The sequence below is a fragment of the Lissotriton vulgaris genome, chromosome 3_1, assembly GCF_964263255.1.
Source record: "Lissotriton vulgaris chromosome 3_1, aLisVul1.2, whole genome shotgun sequence".
Taxonomy (NCBI): domain Eukaryota; kingdom Metazoa; phylum Chordata; class Amphibia; order Caudata; family Salamandridae; genus Lissotriton; species Lissotriton vulgaris.
The window spans coordinates 1,666,425,143-1,666,444,164 of NC_141689.1; the positions used below are offsets into that span (position 1 = coordinate 1,666,425,143).

The window sequence follows — 19,022 nt, forward strand, 5'->3', positions numbered from 1 at the left end:
GTAGGATAAAAGGTCGGGAGTAGTCGGGGGGTATTAGGACAGGGCTGGAGGTCAAGGCTTCCTTCAAGTCCATAAAGGCTTGCCAGGCTTCGGGAGAGGGATTCCGTAGCTTCTCCTCGGATCGATTGGCTTTCGTTAGCAGATCCGTCAGGGCTGCTGCTCTCTGGGAGAAGTTTGGCACGAAGCGTCGATAATATCCGAGAAGCCCGAGGAAGGCTCGGAGATCCTTCTTAGTGTGGGGGAAGGGAAGGGACCGAATGGCAGCTGTTTTGCTTTCTTGTGGTCTTATTACTCCGTCTCCCAGAAGGTACCCCAGGTATTTAACCGTTTTCGCCGCCAAGGTTGTTTTGGCGGGGTTAATGGCGAACCCAAAGGACCCTAGGGAGGAGACAACGTCGAATAGATGTTTCAAGTGTTGGGGCCAGCTGTCACTGAAGATGATGATGTCATCCAAATACGCGCCAGCGTACTGTGCGTGGGGTCTCAAGACGCGGTTCATAGCGCGCTGAAAGGTGGCGGGGGCACCATGTAGACCAAAGGGCATAACCAAAAACTGGTACAACCCCTCAGGGGTAGAAAAGGCGGTCTTCTTTTTATCCTGTTCCCTGAGGGGTATTTGCCAATACCCTTTGCATAGATCCAGGGTCGATATGTACTTTGCTTTGCCTATTCTTTCGATCATTTCATCGACCCTGGGTAAGGGGTAGCTGTCAAAGGTAGAGACTTTGTTGACCTCCCTAAAGTCTATACAAAAACGGACCGAACCATCCGGTTTGGGCACAAGGACGATTGGTGAATTCCAGTCACTCACTGAGGGTTCTATGATTCCCATCTTCTGCATGTCGGCTATCTCTTGTCGTATGACCTCTCGGCGTGCCTCGGGAAGTCTATAGGGCCTTAAGCGTACTATTTTTCCTGGTGTGGTTTCTATGGCATGCTCTGTGATGTTGGTTCGACCCGGAGAGGAGGAAAAGACCGTTTTCAGGGGGGCCAGATAATCCCGTAATTCCTGGGTTTGTATTGGAGTCAGTTCTGGATCAACACAGGAGTCAAAAGAGAGAAGTTGGTGATCGGGATTTCCATGTAGCACGGGACGGGGTCCTTCCCATTTTTTTAGCAGGTTTACGTGGTATATCTGGGAGGTTCCACGGTTAGAGTCTATCTCAACCTCGTAGGTAACCGGGGTTACCCGTCTGAGGATGGTATAAGGCCCTTGCCACTGTCCAAGGAGTTTTTGGTCCGATGAGGGCATCATGAGGAGTACCAAGTCGTTGACAGCAAATTCACGGGGCCTGGTACCTTTATCATACTGCTTCTTTTGGTTTTCTTGAGCGTTCTCGAGATTTTGTCTCACTATGTCCCGCATCATCGAGAGGTGAGTCTTCAGGTTCTCAAGGTATTCCGGGAGCGGACGAGTGCGATCTGGTTCGGCCTCCCAGGCCTCTTGGGCCATATCTAGCAGGGTACGCGGGGGACGCCCATACAGTAACTCATACGGTGAGTAGCCGGTGCTGCTCTGGGGTTTGCAGCGGATGGCGAAGAGGGCCAAGGGTAGCATGTCCTCCCACCTTTTTGCTTCCAGGCCCAAGAGCTTCTTGAGGGTCTGTTTGAGGGTGGCGTTGTACCGCTCCACCAATCCGTCCGTCTGCGGGTGATAGGCCGAAGTACGGATTTGTTTTATCCCCAGTTCAGCGCACACTTGCTTCATTAAGGCCGAAACGAAAGGTGTGCCCTGATCGGTCAGGATTTCCCGGGGAAACCCCACCCGGGAAAACAGGGAGATCAGGGCTTTGGCTATCGTTTGGGTAGTGGGTTGTCTCAGGGGTATGGCTTCAGGAAAGCGGGTGGCGTAGTCGACGATGACCAGGGCATAGCGACAGCCACTACGGGAGGGCAAGAGTGGTCCTATGATGTCCATCCCTATTCGGCTAAAAGGGACGTCTATGAGAGGAAGGGGTTGCAACGGCACTCTGGGAGGTCTATGTCGGCTGTTTTTCTGGCATACAATGCATTCCCGACAATAGTTTTTGATCTTCTGGTACACCCCGGGCCAAAAGAATTTCTCTAAAACGGTTTGACTGGTCTTTTCGTCGCCAAAATGACCCCCCAGAAGGTGGCTGTGGGCAAGAAAGAGGACTTTGTCCTGGAAGGGACCTGGGATAAGCAACTGGGCGTTCTGCTGGGGCCCACCTTTTCTGTACAGCAACCCGTTTTTCTTAAAGAAATAGGGACCTACTTGCAAAGGGTCTTCGTGTTCGAGGGCCCTTCCCCACGCTTCCTGAAGAAGGGGATCTTCCTGCTGGGCCGCTCGGAATTCCCTATCCGTCTGCCAAGGATGGTCATCAGTAAAAGCGGGGAACGCTTTGACGTATTCTTTCCTCTCTTTTCTCTTCTGGCTTCTGGTTTTTTGGGTTTTCGGAATCGTTGCGGGGTTGTTCTGGCCTGAATAAGGAGCGTCCTTCCACCACTGAGACAAGGAGTTTGAGGTGTCCTGGAGAAGCGTAGGCAGTCCCGGATAATCACTCCCCAGAATGGCTTGTTCGGGGAGAGCGGGAACCAGACCAATGGTGAGGGAGGAGCCGGGGTCATGCTGGTGCTGGACACACACCCGGGTAGTGGGGTATTGTTTGGTGTCCCCATGGACGCACTGAATGGCCACCATCCCCGTAGGACTGACTGGATGTGCCAGATCTTGAGGTCTCAGGACGCTCTGCCGGCACCCACTATCGGCCAGGGCCATGACTCGTTGGCCGTTGATAGAGACCGGATAATGAAAGGCTGGGGGTGTGGTGCCCGGAGGGTTGCATAGATAGTTCCTTACAAGTCCGACCTCCATAGGCTCTTCTTTTTGCGGGCACATCCGGGCAATGTGACCGTAACCACCACAGGCATAACACTGGGGTCCTGGATTAGGGGGGCGGAACACAACCGGGGAGGAAAACAGGGGTGTGGGTTCTGGTCTTCGGGGTAGAAGGGGTCGGAGAGGCCGTGATGTACCGGCGTTCGAGGCTCGGTGCGGATGTTCCTCCTTGCCCCGCTGGAGTTCCTGGGCCCGGCTGAAGGCGGAGGCTATCTCAATGGCGGTTTCTAGGGTGAGTCTGGAATGTTGTCTCACCCACCGCTGTGTGGTAGGATGTAAAGAGTTCAGGAACTGTTCCAAATAGATTTTCTCAAGTATCTCATCTTTTGTTGAGTTTTCTGGCCTGAGCCATCGGTTTGCAAGATCCTTGATTCGGAAAGAGAGGGCCCGGGGATTCTCTTGAGGCCTCTCTTTGGCTTGGCGTAGTTTTAGTCTATATGTATCGTCGTCGATCCCAAGCCTTTCCAACACGCACCTTTTGATATCGGCATACGGGGTGGTGCCCTGTATGTTGGCCTGCTGGTATGCGGCTTGTAGATCGCCAGTGAGAAGGGGACCTAAATATTGCCCCCAGCGGTCCTCTGGCCAGTTGGCTGCTTGGGCAAGTCGTTCAAAGTTAGTAAAGAAGTAGTCCGGGTCTTCCCCCGGGACGTACTTCTGCAGCACCACTGAAGGGAGGGAGGCTAGGGGTCTCTGCTGACCCAGGGCCGTTGTTAACTTCTCCATGGTCTCTCCGTGGGCGGTCCCTTGACCCTTCAAGACGTCGTGGAGTTGGCCCCTGTCGTCCTCGGCCGTCTTTAGGAACTGCTCCATCAGCTTGGCAAACTGATCCTGGGACTCCGCCATCTTCTTCACAACGGCCTCCATGCTTCCGGCTGATCCCACTTCTGACACCAAATGTGAGGGGGGGTGTACAGCGGGCCGGAAAAGCAAGCGAGGAGGCCGTATGTAGTGTGCTATAGTAGGGGTTTATTTCAAAGTCACAGGGTAGAACACAAGGAAAACAAAGAGGAAGTCCGGGGCTGGATCCACTCCGGGCCGGCGTTGCTGCTTGTGGTCTTCGGCGGGTCCAACGGCGGCTCCGGCGACGTGGAGGATCCACGGAGGGCAGGGAGCAAAAAAAGAGAAACAAAAGGGACCGTTAGTCCTATCCTATTCGTAGGATCTCGGCTGCAGTCACCGTCACCCAGGTGTGCGGGAAAGGACCGGAAAAACGAGGCAGTGAGGAAAGGAAGGGACCGGGAGGAAGGAACACGGGGCGGGAGGAAGAAAGGGTGCTTGGTCGGGACGTGAAGAGGGGAGCGGGTTGAACAGTGCAGTGCTATACAAGTATAATACAGTGCAGGGGACGTGATTCTAAAGAGAGGGGGAGATTTACAAGGACTATACAGGGGACTCCTAGTGAGTTGAATTAGTGAGGTTAAAGGCACTCACGTGGTCCGCCGTAACTCTCCCGTTGAGTTACGGCCGCTCTACAGCCACCTCCTGTGGACTCCACCACTCTTCGGTCCACACGTCTGCTTCAGCCGTCTGCTCTCCGTCTCCTCCGTCTTCACCTTCGCATCCACCAGTCCGAGGTTCCTGCCACAAATCTCCGACAACTTGCACTTCCGGGTTCTCCCTTTTATCCGGTGCTGTCGCTGCCATAGGGGCGGGGTTTCCGGAGTCTGCGATATTTAAGGCTGTCTGACCCGTTGTTCTGGTTGGTCCCTGTGGGGAAAAGAAGCGGGTGATTCTCTGGCGTTTTGCTGGCGTCTCAGGTCGAGTCTTTAGGGTGGTAGAATGAGGCCGGGGATACAGTCCCGGGGGTGGCGAAGGAGGTGAGTTCGGGGAAGGGGGGAGTACGGGTCGGGGTTGTCGGGATGCCGTCTCACATCTGTATTATAATAAGCTCTCAACATTGCCCTCAAAGAATCCTCAACTCACAGTCCTGACACTTCCGTCCCTTGATACACTTATTACTAATCTGTTCAAGCTTTCAACCTTACCATTGCTTTGAGGATGGTGTAAACCATATATCTTGTTCTTTCTGCTGGCATCATTCAAAAACTCTCTCGGTTCACATGAGGCAACTTGCACCCCATTGTCTGAAATTATCTCTAACATGAAACTTTCTCTGGAGAAAATCAGTCACTTTCTTTGTATTATGTCATTTAATAAATGCCCAATCAAAATGAAGGGAGGCCTCCTCTATAGTTAAATAGGGGACAAGGAGTCAAGTCAGGAGGAACAAAGAAAAGGTCCCTACAGAAGATTAACTCAAAATGAATAAGAACCCAAGTGTAGTTCACTTATTACTACCACTGTCAGATTTCGCTTAAATTATCTAGCATGTACACATAAGCAAGTATTGAGAGCAGATGTAAACCATAGAGAGTGTGTTTTGTTAAAATATACAATTTATTACAATTCAATATTAAAAACAGATAGTATATGCAGTAAATACGCCCAAAAGTACAATTGTAAATACTTTAAAAACAGTTGACAATCACAATTTATTAAAACAATTCATTAAAATAAAGTTATTGATCACGAATATCACAGTTGTTCTTGTAGTCGACGCAGCGTTTCGGTGAATCGGTGATAACACCTTCCTCAGGACAAACAATTCTATAAAAGAACATTGCAATTAGAGACACGCCATGTTTGCGAAAAACTGGCATATTTTGCCTTATTCTTGATGACAGTTTTCTACATATTTGGGCACAAATTTTAACACATGTTTAGGGAAAGGTTAATTTTTTTTAAAAATTCCACAACACTTCCAACATCACTCTAAGTGGTACATTTTTAGAGATGTTCTATTTATGTGACTATACACTTGGGTTTTTAACAAATGAGAATAACTAGTTCTCATGAGGGAGGGCTATAAGGTATAGAATACCTGTAGCCTACCTGTGTGTTATTTTAACACTCTCCTCACGGATTCAATTTCGAGGAGTACTTGGTCAGCTTCAGTCAGACATCTGGTATTTTTAAATTAACCATTTCGATTTCCTTGATGTAAAGATACATATAATTACTTCACATTTCCTCTTAAATTTTTAATATATGGACAAATTAATCTTTTTGGGGGGGACCCCAACTGATATATGTTGATTTTACCTTCTTAAGTCAGGAAAATCAGCCTTGATGAGGTTACCGGAGGGGGGCCACCGAATTGTGAATATGAACACTGTAGGGGGAATAGGAAGTTCTCAATGGCATGCGATTGCTCAATCATTACTTTTGGCATGTTAGAAATTTTTGCGCCTTTGCTAAAGACCACTTGAAGAGGCCTGAGAAGAGCCTATAGCTAACATTAACCCCAGTGTCACTTACCCCAAAAGGTGTGTTCAATCAATTTACGAATGCCTGCCACTGGATGCTTTCAATTTTGTCCGTGGCGACAACCTGTTTTGTGGTCGAGGTTAGTAATCAATCCAACCTGTGAAAGTTTAATATAATATTGTATGCATGTATCATAAGGACAGAAATACTATAAGTCCTGTTATTTCAATCTATGCGGGTAGTGTAAATATTACACGAGATTATTCTTATTCATTATTACCCTCAATTGTCGTTTACCCAATGAGGTTTATTAGTTTAAGATGAAGGAATTACTTCAGAAGTGTGATACTATTTGATTTTTCAGGGAGACATTTAATTTGTTTTTTTGGGGACTTTAATTACCGAAAAACAAAAACAAAAAAGGGGGGTTGATGGTGCCTACACATGGAGTACGACCCACTGATTAACGGGATATGAAACTTAACAATGTTATTTTATTTCAAAGGCTAGGCTGTTTAGAACCACATCCGGAGCTATAACTAACCGTTATCCCACTATAAGATGCTCCTAAAGTGCCCTCATCAGAGAGCTTACCTTCAATTTGTGGATCGGCCTCCTTGCTCCCCTCGCGGTCTCTCGGCGTCTGGTATCCAGGACGATCTGCCTAGTGTGTCTCAAAGCGCTGGTCCGCTTTGTTTTTAAAGGTTCTTTTTCGCGGGAAAATAGGTCATTAGCATGACGTTGTGGGCTCCGCCTCTCCTATTTGGTGTGTCTATTATGGGACGAACTACAATTGTAGTTCAGTATCTTCGTCGCGCACATTAGTGATAGTGTGTGTTTGTAAACAACACTGCGGATTATCGATGTGCAAAGCGCCCCATAATTTACTTGTAGGTGGATTTTTTCTTTTTTGGTAGTACACGCTCTCAGGTACCGACATGTAGATTTAGCCGGGAGGGGAATTACCCGGCATGTTTGCTCGTCATTAATTCGATACTGTTTGGGTTATCTGCGTTGCGCATCACAGGTGACAGTGTGTTTGTACAACCCGCAGTGTTGTTTACTTAGAGTGATGTTGGAAGTGTTGTGGAATTTTTAAAAAAAATTAACCTTTCCCTAAACATGTGTTAAAATTTGTGCCCAAATATGTAGAAAACTGTCATCAAGAATAAGGCAAAATATGCCAGTTTTTCGCAAACATGGCGTGTCTCTAATTGCAATGTTCTTTTATAGAATTGTTTGTCCTGAGGAAGGTGTTATCACCGATTCACCGAAACGCTGCGTCGACTACAAGAACAACTGTGATATTCGTGATCAATAACTTTATTTTAATGAATTGTTTTAATAAATTGTGATTGTCAACTGTTTTTAAAGTATTTACAATTGTACTTTTGGGCGTATTTACTGCATATACTATCTGTTTTTAATATTGAATTGTAATAAATTGTATATTTTAACAAAACACACTCTCTATGGTTTACATCTGCTCTCAATACTTGCTTATGTGTACATGCTAGATAATTTAAGCGAAATCTGACAGTGTTAGTAATAAGTGAACTACACTTGGGTTCTTATTCATTTTGAGTTAATCTTCTGTAGGGACCTTTTCTTTGTTCCTCCTGATTTAATAAATGCCACCTCCAAGTCCCTTGAAATGTAGTCCACTGGTGGGTGCAGTCACTGACTAAGTGCAGGCAGGTGCCGCATGCACTGTGAAAAGACCGAGCAGCTGCTCTGTGTTTTCACAGCGGAGCAGGTTTGTGGCTGCTCTGGGGGCAGCGCATACATTGTAATAGGCTGCATTGTCATTGTTTGCGCCCGCGCACCTTTTAAAAGGTGCGCTGGGCGCAAACAATGAAAATGCCTAAAACAAACCCATGTTGTCTATTTAGCAAAAACGTGTTAATCTTTCTTTTTAAACCCCCATATTATTTGCCATCTGCCTCTATAAAATACATACCTAATACTGGCTCTGGTTCTACCTGATAAAGTTTTACTCGAACCGTTTTAATGCTACAGTCCCCAACTTTAAGGGGGTGGAATGTAGAAAAGAGGAGTCAGTGATTTTGTTCCATTTCTGCTGTGTGTGTTTAGTAACACGCAGGCCTACTTGAAAATGAGTCGCGTTTTTGATACATTAGTAGTCAAAATGGTCAACACATTTTTGCCTGGGTGCCCACCTTTGCTCTGGAGAAATGTTGAAAGAGGCATTAGAAAGGAGTACAAAGAAGGAAATATACAGACACCGCCTAAGAGCACACGTATCTCATCTATGAGCAGTTCAATAGAACCAGTTTTTGGAGCACATACCGATGCCCCAAAATATCAAGCCCCAAAGTTTCACGTGAAGTATCACTCCCCTTAATTATCTAGGTACACCTCTACCAGTCTCCTTGGTTGATCTCTCATTGGCCTTGTTAGCTTCTTGTCCTTGGGGTTAATTTCTGTTACCTGCGTCAACTTCCCTTTCATTGCTTCACATCTTTCTTAGAACTTCTGGGTGTTGCTGAACCTTTTTTTTAACTTATGGGTGTCAAAACCGGTCCACCTACGATTTATGTCACCCATGTTGTTTACCTCAACAGTTTCATGTTGTAGGGTACTGACGTTTCAAGTGAGACTGTGTCACTGTTGTTTATTCCTGATTTCCAAACAACTATTTGACTTGTATTCTCTATAACATATGTCAGCATTAGGTATACCTCCATGCACCTGAGATCTGTCTTATTTACTCATCTTGGCATAAAGAAGAACAAGGGTAAGCCCAATTTCCTCACCAGGCCCCAGGGCAAAGTAAATATTACAGAACAATAGTTCACCGTAGACTCATTTAATACAAGAGCACTTTCTCAATTTTAGGGATGCACATCCATTCACTGTGAAAAATTTTAAATTAATTGTAAACAAAAAAATGCAGATTAATTGAATTTCACATCAACCTTAAACAAAAAGGTACATAATACAAATCTTTCATACGGAAAATTTCATATAACTGAGCGGTGCAGAAATGGTGAAAGAGTGACAAGTGCATATACTAAAAAGAGACACACGATTCCAAAAGGTATTTTAAGGGCTGGGCCAATAGAGATAGAATAAGATTTGTAGCAGATGATGTTTCGACCTCCAGGTTACTGTGAGGTTATCATCAGGAGGCGGGTATGTTATATTCGAACACGGAAAAAAGACCAGCATTTTTTCAGTGGGTGTAGAAATCGTCAAGTGACCCACGACGAGTACATAAGGGCAACATGTGTCCTGGTTCTCACTCAGGAAATGGACAATACTGGACCCTTAGCTGCAGGATACATAGGTAGGGTAGGAACCCCTATGAAGAGGTCTGTAAGTCGTTCAAGGGTTGGCACCACTAATCAGTAACTGCAATAGTCGGAAAAATGGGACATCAACTACCCATGAATGGTAGTTTGAGCAAAGTTCCTGTGTGAGTCTACACATGAGACTATGAGCCACAATAGATAACCAAGTAGTGCACACTCATCAGATTTTACCAAGAGTGAATATATACGATTGAATATAGTATATGAGTTTCCCAGTACTGGAAGCAAGCTGAGCCTGAGCAAAACCAGTCTTGTGTTGCTTGTGCTCCAGCTCAGAGAGGACCTGGCCGGGCAGTTCGGGCTGGACTGTTCCGAGTGGAGCAGGGCCAAGGCTGATTTGCTAATGGCTGGGTCCAATCTGAGGTGGCATGGTGGGCCAAAGAACAATGGTTCGGAATACTACCTGAGAGATTGTCAATGGTTATACTTATTGCAAGCATTCCTCCTATTACCTTTTAGATGTTTGACTACCATTGTGCCTCCATTCTGCTATGAGTTTGGAACATTTAAATGGAATGGGTGCTGGAGGACAGGATTCAGGTAGGTTTTAGAGCTGGACCTGTTTCTAGTGCCAAAGGGATTCAGGACAAATGCCAAAGTAATCTGCATGGACTACTTTGGTTTTGATACTGCTTGGCACATGCGTAGCGGTGATCACAAACCCGGGTTGCTTCCTGCTAGTACATGTTGTTTAATTTTCAAAAGTACTATTAACTCTAATCACCACTTTGGACTTTCCTCTGTTCACAATGTGAGGCAAACATTGAGGATGCCTTCTAGTGACACGCAATTTGTAACTACGAAAATAAAAATAAAAAAGGGCGCAGCCTTCATTTCAGCTTTGTGAGTGGGACAAATATCTTTACCCAGCACCATCTTTCCCCCCGTCACTCACGTGAGTTTTTTGGCAACGCCTAAAGAGAGGTTACCTACATTAGGACAAACACCCATCCTAGCAGTGCTATTTATGTATGAGATTTTATGGTTTCCTCGTTGATTCGTTGACACTTGGTATTTAAGAGGCATATCTTCTTTGTTATTATCCTATCCAGGTTTATTTGAAAGCCTCGATTATGGCCAAAGAATATACTACAGCAGCGGCCATTGTGTTCTTGACAGATCGATTTCTGTACTGGATAGATGCCTCCAGAAATCTCTTGCGGGTGGCAAAGGGCCTGCACAAAAGAAGCCCCTCGACTCCTATTGCACCACAGGTGGTCATTCGCCAAGCCCGTGTCTCTGTAAATACAGGTGATGTAACTCTCATTGTTGTCTTTGCTTTGTTTCATTTGACTTTATAGAGGGAATGTTTTTATTGTTATGGTATGTTAAGTTAGAGGCATTTGTACACTATTCTTGCTGGCACTAATAAAGCATTGTAGCATTATTGTAGGAAGAACACCTGTATAATTAAAGAATTACCTTCTCAAAGCCTCTACTATCCTTCCACTTACCAACACAAAGACTAGAAGAGAGGGGTTACATTGTCAAAATACCTGTTGCAATTTGTGTAAGGGTGTGGAAAATTCTCATTAGAGGTTTTGTTCTCTAACAAATTTCCTTTGCCACTTTCCTTATCTATCTATCTATCTATCTATCTATCTATCTATCTATCTATCTATCTATCTATCTATCTATCTATCTATCTATCTATCTATCTATCTATCTATCTATCTATCTATCTATCTATCTATCTATCTATCTTTCTATCTATCTATCTATCTATCTATCTATCGATCTATCGATCTATCGATCTATCTATCTATCTATCTCAATGTAAAATGTTATTGGCATTTTTGAAGACAGTTTCCATCCCACTTTCAATGACAAAAACACACTATTACAAGTATGTTGGAATATGTATAGACGTAACAGGAGAAATAGTTTTTCATACAATTGGCTCTTCACAATGACATGGATAAAAATGCACAATATTAGACTTGTTACATTGCTAAGATACAACTGTATTAACAAATTCTTACCATGTACCCCATACATTATGGTGCATATATGGGCACCCCTCGTTTTCTAATTAGGAAACTCAGCCACAGAGCTCCAATCCTTACCCCTCAACAATTCTAAATAATTGACTGTAAAACATTTTCCCACAAATGTCGCAAACCTGTAAAGTCTGCAGTAAAGCTATGGTGCTTTGGATACATCGGTCCCTCTGCCCCCTCAGATGCAAGACTCCAGCACTTACCACAGATTTGTTACAAAATAAGATACATTAGTCTGATCAACCAGTTTCCCACTTATCTTAGGGTTTGATAAAGATCCCTGTATCATGTCCACCAGCACATGAGCAATGTTTGAAGCTGTGCACATTGTTTATGTTATTTGTGATGTGTTGCTTGTTATGCAAAATCTGCTCCATATGGGTGAAAAAGCTCACGAGCAAAATGTAAAAAGAAGACTATCAAACTGCAGCTAGTACGGGTGGATTTTAATTTAAGAAGGACAATCTATATGAAAAAGTACGGGTTAACAAACTTTTAAAAACTGAATATGATTGATTGATTTTTATTTCACTTTGAGAGATATTGACTTTGAAAACCAGGGAGCACTCACGCCTTGTCCTTCCTCTGTATTGTACATAGATTCTAAACGGGATGGAGTATGTGAAATAATTGGAAGAGTCTTCAGTAGTCTGCTTGGTTGGCTGGAAGATGAGGGCACCGTGATATTTGCAGTCTTCGCTCCCGAATGTTTCCTGGTTAATTACAGATTTGTAAAATATACTTCACCTGTAGCAAGAAGTCATTTCAAAAACTTCCCTTGGGTGTCCACCGGAGGAGTTCTTTCACCCGTTACCAGCTGGCTTCTCTGTCCTGAGCTCAAACATTTTCCCAGTCCTTCATTGGATAGCACTATACTTGTGCAATGAAGACCACAGCTGTTTCTTAGTCTTGTTATATTATCAGCATTTGTATAACACATTTATTCCATTTGCATGGCCTAGTATAGTCCTTGGAAGTCTTGAAGGTGTCTTTCTACAGAGTTACATGTGTTTTTCCATGACTGAGTTGCGGTGGCCAAGAATCATTTTTGGCCAGTCGGATCATTGTTCTGTTCTGTGTTGTGTTTAGTGCTGGTACCACTGAAGACCACTGTGCTGTCTTATTGTAGTTGCGTGAGGCCTTTTAGACACTGTCCAAACCACACATAGCAATTTTCATTTCCGGCAAAAATAAGCATATTATGATTTCATAGTTATATTGGTACACAACTAAAATGTACCAATTTCAAATGTAGTGCTTGCCTCTAATCATAAATATAGGGAGGCAGTATGTTGGGGGCAGCATTAGCCTATATATGTATAGTTGCCAGTAAGCCAGGTCTGCTGCCATCTTTCACCTTTCTGAATCATCTTCAGCTGGACTTCATCCGCTGTTGACCCTCCCCTACCTCTCTTATCCAGTGATATTCTGTGGCCTTTTTTGACTTGGCCACTTTATTGCTATCTTCTCCTGCCAAGTAACAGTGTAAGCGGCTCAGCCCTCTTAGCCATTTTTTTTTTATCTTGCAGGAGGTTATGACCAATAGGGAAGCGTTCGGTTCTGCCTGGCCTGATGCTTGATATTGGGAATACCGCTCCACTATTAATTGACAATCTGTTACAATCCTTGCACATGTCCAGGTCAAATGGGAGGACACTTCCTAGCCATTACCAGTTGTGGTTGGATTGTACTGAGGGTGGTGGGCGGGGTAGGTATGGGGGGGGCACACAAAAATAAATTCACTTACCTCCGCAGCACAATATTCTCCTCTCTCTTGTGTCTTTCAAGAAGCTCCTGATGCAGGAAACTGCAGTACCAAATCCTGGCACTGGTTTCACAGCATGAAAGCAGCGCCAGGATTGGATAGGCAGGCTCTCCCAGCGCACCTAAGAGCACTGGAGGCCTACGTTTTCTCTAACCTAGCTGTCTAAGGCAGCTAGGCTAGAGAACTTTTAGATGCACATGTCTGGCTGCCCGTCCCAAGATGGCAGGCCAAACAGACATGCACATTTTAATGCGCAAAGCTCCCTGCCGCTGTCACTGGGCAGTGCTGGCCCTGCCCCATCCTGGCACTTAGTTCAGGACCGGTTGCTGAACAATAAAACAGTAATAGATAAATATTTTTTTAAAGCTTGTTTTTTATTGGTAACATTGCATCATATCACATCATAAACATTTCCATATACATATTACATGATGTCCATACTTCTTTTGTGATGGTTATTCACATGCCAAACTACGATCAGCTCCACTCACCTAGTGGATATCTATATACTGCAATATACTTTACATTTTTATAATGACCTTAATACATAAACAGAAGAATTAACCCAAACCCACCATCCCTCCCCCTGGCAGCGATCAGCTGCAATAGCACTCGTTAGCTGGGTTTGCAGGCACACTGGCATAACTACTGTAGCGTGGGTGTGGAGGGGCGATTCGCATTTTCTGCGCTAGGTACCAGTGTGTTGTGAGTGGGTGATTGTGTAGGTGCAGTTTTGTCGTCGATCTGAGCTGTCACAAAGGACACTTCTGTTAGCATTTGTTCCCATTCTGTCAGATCTCTCTCGGTATTCTCATCTACTCTTACAGCCTTGAGGTGACATTCTTCCACCACACCCCACTCGCACATATCATCGCACCATCTATCCAGCGTGGGTGGTGCAGAGAGGATCCAGTTTATTGGAATACGCATGTGTGCCAGAAACCAAGGCTAACATCGCAAATTTAAGCTGTATCCGTGTCCCTTTCTTCGGTGTTGAGAATACGCCCAACAAGTACTGCTTTATTGAGACTTCTATTTGCTCCGCTGTTGCAGAGCGAAGAGTCTGCACCACCTGATTCCAGTACAACTGCAGTTGTATGTAATTCTATGTATTATGTAGGAATGTGCCAGGGTCGGTGCCATAGCGGGGACAAGATGGGACTAGCCCTGGGTTGAACCACTCCCGACACTGCGGAGTCAGATATGTGCGATGCAGATAATGGAATTGAATGACCTTGAACCTAGCATTACTTGTTGCTTCAGCCACCTGTACTAGAGCCCTTTTCCATTCCCCATCCGTCAATGGGCTATGTAAGTACTCATCCCATTTTCGCCTGACTGCTGATAATTCAGCCATATGTTCCTTCTTCAGGGCTTTATATATGCGCGAAATGAGGGTGTTACTAAGCCTGGATCCAGCAGTGTTATCAACATGCGCGACTCCTGCGGCTCCTCCGAGAAGGTGGTCCATATCTCAAGGACCGTTGTCAAGATTTTTGTGTACTGTAAGAAGTGCCCTACTGGTACCTGGAACCAATCCTGTGCCTCGTTAAAGGTCAGAAAGGTTCCGTTTTGATATAGATCCCCTGCCGATACACATCCTCCACCCATACCATTTCGAGATACCCATAGATGCCTGAATGCTCTGCCATTCCCATAGCCACCGGAGTAGGAGCGCTGCAGCGTAGGGTGCCTTGCGGAGAACTAGTGTGACTGCCTGTTCCCAAGCTTCAGCCACTTGCCATACTATATGGGGGCACTCTTTGGGGACCCTCGAGCCCATCATTAAGAACCTTTGTAACCGTGATGCATCATTCCAGTCTCCCAGTAGCTCTTTTTCCATTGTGCGATCTTCTATGCACCACTGCGCTGCATACTATAACAATCCTGTGATGTAGTATAACCTAAAATAGGGTAAACCCATTCCATGCTCCTAGTCCTAGTAGTTGACCAGTTAGTGGTGAAATATCCCTTAATGACCTCGCTGAACTCCTCTTTAAATAACAAATTGTTTATTGTGGCCAGCTGCAAATGCCACAGCGGGACCCTTGGCCTATATGTCTCTGGTCCACACTCTAACAACACCGGAGAGTGGTCCGACAAATACTGCCCCAGTATCTCAGTCTGCACTACTGCACCACATGCCTCCTGAGAGAGCAGAAAACGGTTGAGTCTACTATACACCTCGTGGGCCGGAGTATAACAAGTGTAGCCTCATTCGCCCACATGCGTTTCGCCAAATATCTACACAATGTAGCCTGGTCATCACCTCACTCAGGGAAGTCGATATGTGGGGTTTAGTGTGTTGTTTCAGCGGGTGTCTATCCAACAAGCCGTCCAGTACGCAGTTAAAATCTCCAGCCCTTATTAGAAGGACCCCAATGTATGGGAGGAGTAGGCTCTCATTGACACTAAAGAACATAGAGAAGCTTTATTACTGTTTTATTTTTCACATCTAAAGCTTGTGGGGCAGCGCTCCTCCACTCAAATGGAGAAACCACCCCTGGCCGTTATATTTGACACACATTCTGGACTTAGTTAGGCCCATTCTATGCTGTGTGAAATGCATTAAGGAGTTGGGAGGCACTATATTAAACTGCATCAAGTGAAACCTGGAATCGCTTGAGGAGTTCTTGGATGATAGTAGTGCATTGTCCCATTCTTTAGAGGAGACTTCTTCAGCACAGTCAACCACCTCATTGGTCTGTACCATTATGATGTCTGGTAGGTTTCAGTGCTGTTATCATACTACTGTCAGCAGGCAGTTCAAACATTGCGGACAATGTGCTGGATCTAGATCATACTTGTGGAAATATGGGCCAAGTGTGTTTCCGAGCTTTAAGGATCCAGGTGCAATGTATATGCTGACCTCATGGACTTACAACCCCCAGAATCCAGCATTACATATTCATGTCTTTAGTGCCTTTTTTTAAAATCGTGCATTGGGCAGTCCTAAAGTGTGGGCTTGAGGGCCCTATGTATTTTCCTGTACTGGAGAGTGGCTATTCTCATCAAGCACAGTGTGCCATCCCTTCTCTGTCTTGTTGTAATCAGTCATTTCCCCAAGTCTCCCTTCTCACTCACATAATCTGATAACCAGCATACCACAAACTGCATCTGAGCGGCTAAGTAGTTACATGTATTACATATTACATGTATGGCAACTGCATACCACCCTCTTTGTGTGCAAGTTTCAGCATGTCTAGCTTTACCCTCCTCCTTTATCTTCCCCCAGCTTAGCAGTGTGCTTACTGTGTACAGCTCTGGAATAAATAAAGGCAACCTGGCAGAACAGTCTTCTTTGCCAGTGTCACCCAGAACACAACTGACTTGTGGAAGCTGCCTACCTTTCTACCTGGATGAGATCACCTTTTTTCTTCTCAGTGAGTGTGATATGTCCGATCAGCGACCGATAGGGGGGGTCATGCCCTTGATTTGGTCTTTGCCGAGGCACAACTAGTAGTGGTCAATGGTATCCTATGTCAAGACTGGACGGACCACTCACTGGTTGTTTTCGCCCTCTGTATAGGGGATTATCCCTCGGGGGATGCTGGTGCCGGACAGGCCAAATTGGGTAGACCTTGGTACCGGCTACTTAAGTCTGCTCCGCTGCCCTCCTTATTACCAGATAATTTCTGCTTGAGCGATTCGGTGGAGGAAAGCTATCTCCTCTTGAGCCGGTCTATCACCAACACGTTAGACAAGGTTGTGCCCTTTCGCAAGTCGCGGGCTAGACTGAATCGGGCCTGCCCCTGGTATACGGAGGAGCTGCGGCAGCTGAAGCTGAGCTGCAAACGTGCCGAGAGAGCCTGGAGGAAGCAGTTCTCGTCCTCAGCAAGGGCTTCGTTTAGGCTGGCTCTGCAGGGCTATAAGGCACAGATTAAGCTGGCCAAGGCGGCCTTTCTAGAAACCACTCCAAATCAGGCGCCTAACAAGTCCCAAGCCCTGTTTAAAATCGTCAGGGACTTGACTCATCCTGCGTGCATGGCCAATTCGGTCCTTGCGTCGCAGGCTCTGTGTGACTCTTTGGCAGGTCCCTTTGAGGACAAGACTGCTAAGATCTTGGAGGGGCTAAAAAAACCAATTCCTCCGAGTCTCGACTTGGGAGCTCCGGTTAGCCCGTCCAGTCGACCCCGGCCGGCTGCCCTTGGCCCCGGTCTGGGAGCTCCGGACCAGGCACCCAGTCGACCCCAGTCGAGTGCTCTAATTCTTAGTTTGGGAGCTCCGGATACTCCTTCCAGTCGACCCCAACTAAGCCTCTTCCCCAGCCCCTCCTTTGAGGAATTTTGCAGTATGGCACATACAGTGTCATCGGGCTCTCCGCTCGATCCACTGCCACCCAAATTTTGGAAGGCCTTTCAGGCGGAACTCTTCCAGCCTTTGTATTCCGTCTGCCTCCAATCTTTGGAATTGGCAACTGTTCCCGAGTGCTGGAAGCTGGCAGACGTGTCACCATTGCTGAAGAAACCAACGCTGGACTCTACCTGTCTTTCCAATTATAGGCCTATCTCGTTACTCCCTTTTCCTATCAAGATCGTGGAAAAATGGGTGACCCGCTCCCTGTCTGGTTTCCTGGAAGAAACTGGCTGGTTCGATGAGTTCCAGTTCTGCTTCCGCCCTGGGCATGGGACGGAGTCCGCACTGGTCACCGTACTGGACAATCTTCGTTCACGTGTCGACAGTGGTCGGGCAGCCTTTTTGGTGCTGCTCGACATGTCGGCCGCGTTCGATACGGTGTGCCATCGGACCCTCATTAGGAGACTTGAGGAGTGTGGGGTCACAGAGAAGGCTAGAGACTGGCTGACATCTTATCTCAGCAACCGGCAGCAGCTGGTTGCGCTTCCTCCATTTCAATCGGAGCCACGGAAAGTAGGGCAGGGGGTTCCACAGGGCTCGGCCATCAGCCCTATACTCTTTAATCTGTACCTCCGCCCTTTGGTCCGGCTTATAAAATCTTTCGGCATCTCGGCCTGTAATTACGCCGATGACACCCAGCTGGTCTTCTCCCTGGAAGGTAACAACGCGGTTCCGCTGGAGACTTTTCATCGCTGTATGGCAGCCACAGCAGATTGGCTGCGGGCCAACTCTTTACAATTCAACAGCACTAAGACCGAGGTGCTCTATTGCTTCATTGATCGGATTCCGCGGACACTTCCGGAGAATTTTTGGCCTGTCACCTTCCCTGAACCAGTATTAGCTGCGGAGTCTGCCCGTAATCTGGGGGTGATCTTTGGCCCAAACTTACAACTCGACATGCACGTCCATAAGATCCTCGCTTCATGCATGATGTTATTACGCATGCTGCATAAAGTTCTGCCCCTCCTCCCCACTCAAGCTAGACCAGAAGTAGTTCGCGGGATCATACTGAGTCGTATTGACTACTGCAATGCGCTGCTTTTGGAAGCACAAAAAAATCTGTTGGGGAAGCTACAGCGGGTGCAGAATATGGCTGCCAAGTTGGCTCTTTCTCGCCCTAATTTCAGCTCTTCTACTCAAGCTCTAATGGACCTACATTGGTTGCCGGTACATTCGCGTGTACTGTACAAAGCGGCGTGCCTGGTGTTTAAGGCGGTACATCAACAGGGCCCAGTGCCCTTACAGAATATGTTCGTCTGGTACTCGGCCCCGCGGCTCCTTCACTCCTCTTCGGCGCAACTGCTTGTGGTCCCAAGGTTCCAAAGAGTTAGGATGGGTGGCCGCTCGTTTAGTGTAGCAGCGGCCAAACTTTGGAACTCCCTGCCACTCTCGCTGAGAAGCCATAGGGAATACCTCCCGTTTAGGAAGGCGCTAAA

At 46.2% G+C, this 19,022-nt stretch overlaps 1 protein-coding gene across 1 annotated transcript in view; it reads left to right on the forward strand.

Moving 5' to 3' along the window:
• Positions 1–19,022, forward strand: part of ALPK1 (alpha kinase 1) — a 383,577-nt gene that overhangs the window by 235,610 nt on the left and 128,945 nt on the right. Inside the window, exon 5 of the mRNA XM_086962134.1 lies at positions 10,518–10,716. Coding sequence (XP_086818260.1) covers positions 10,518–10,716 — 199 coding nt within the window. The remainder of the gene's footprint in view (positions 1–10,517; positions 10,717–19,022) is intronic.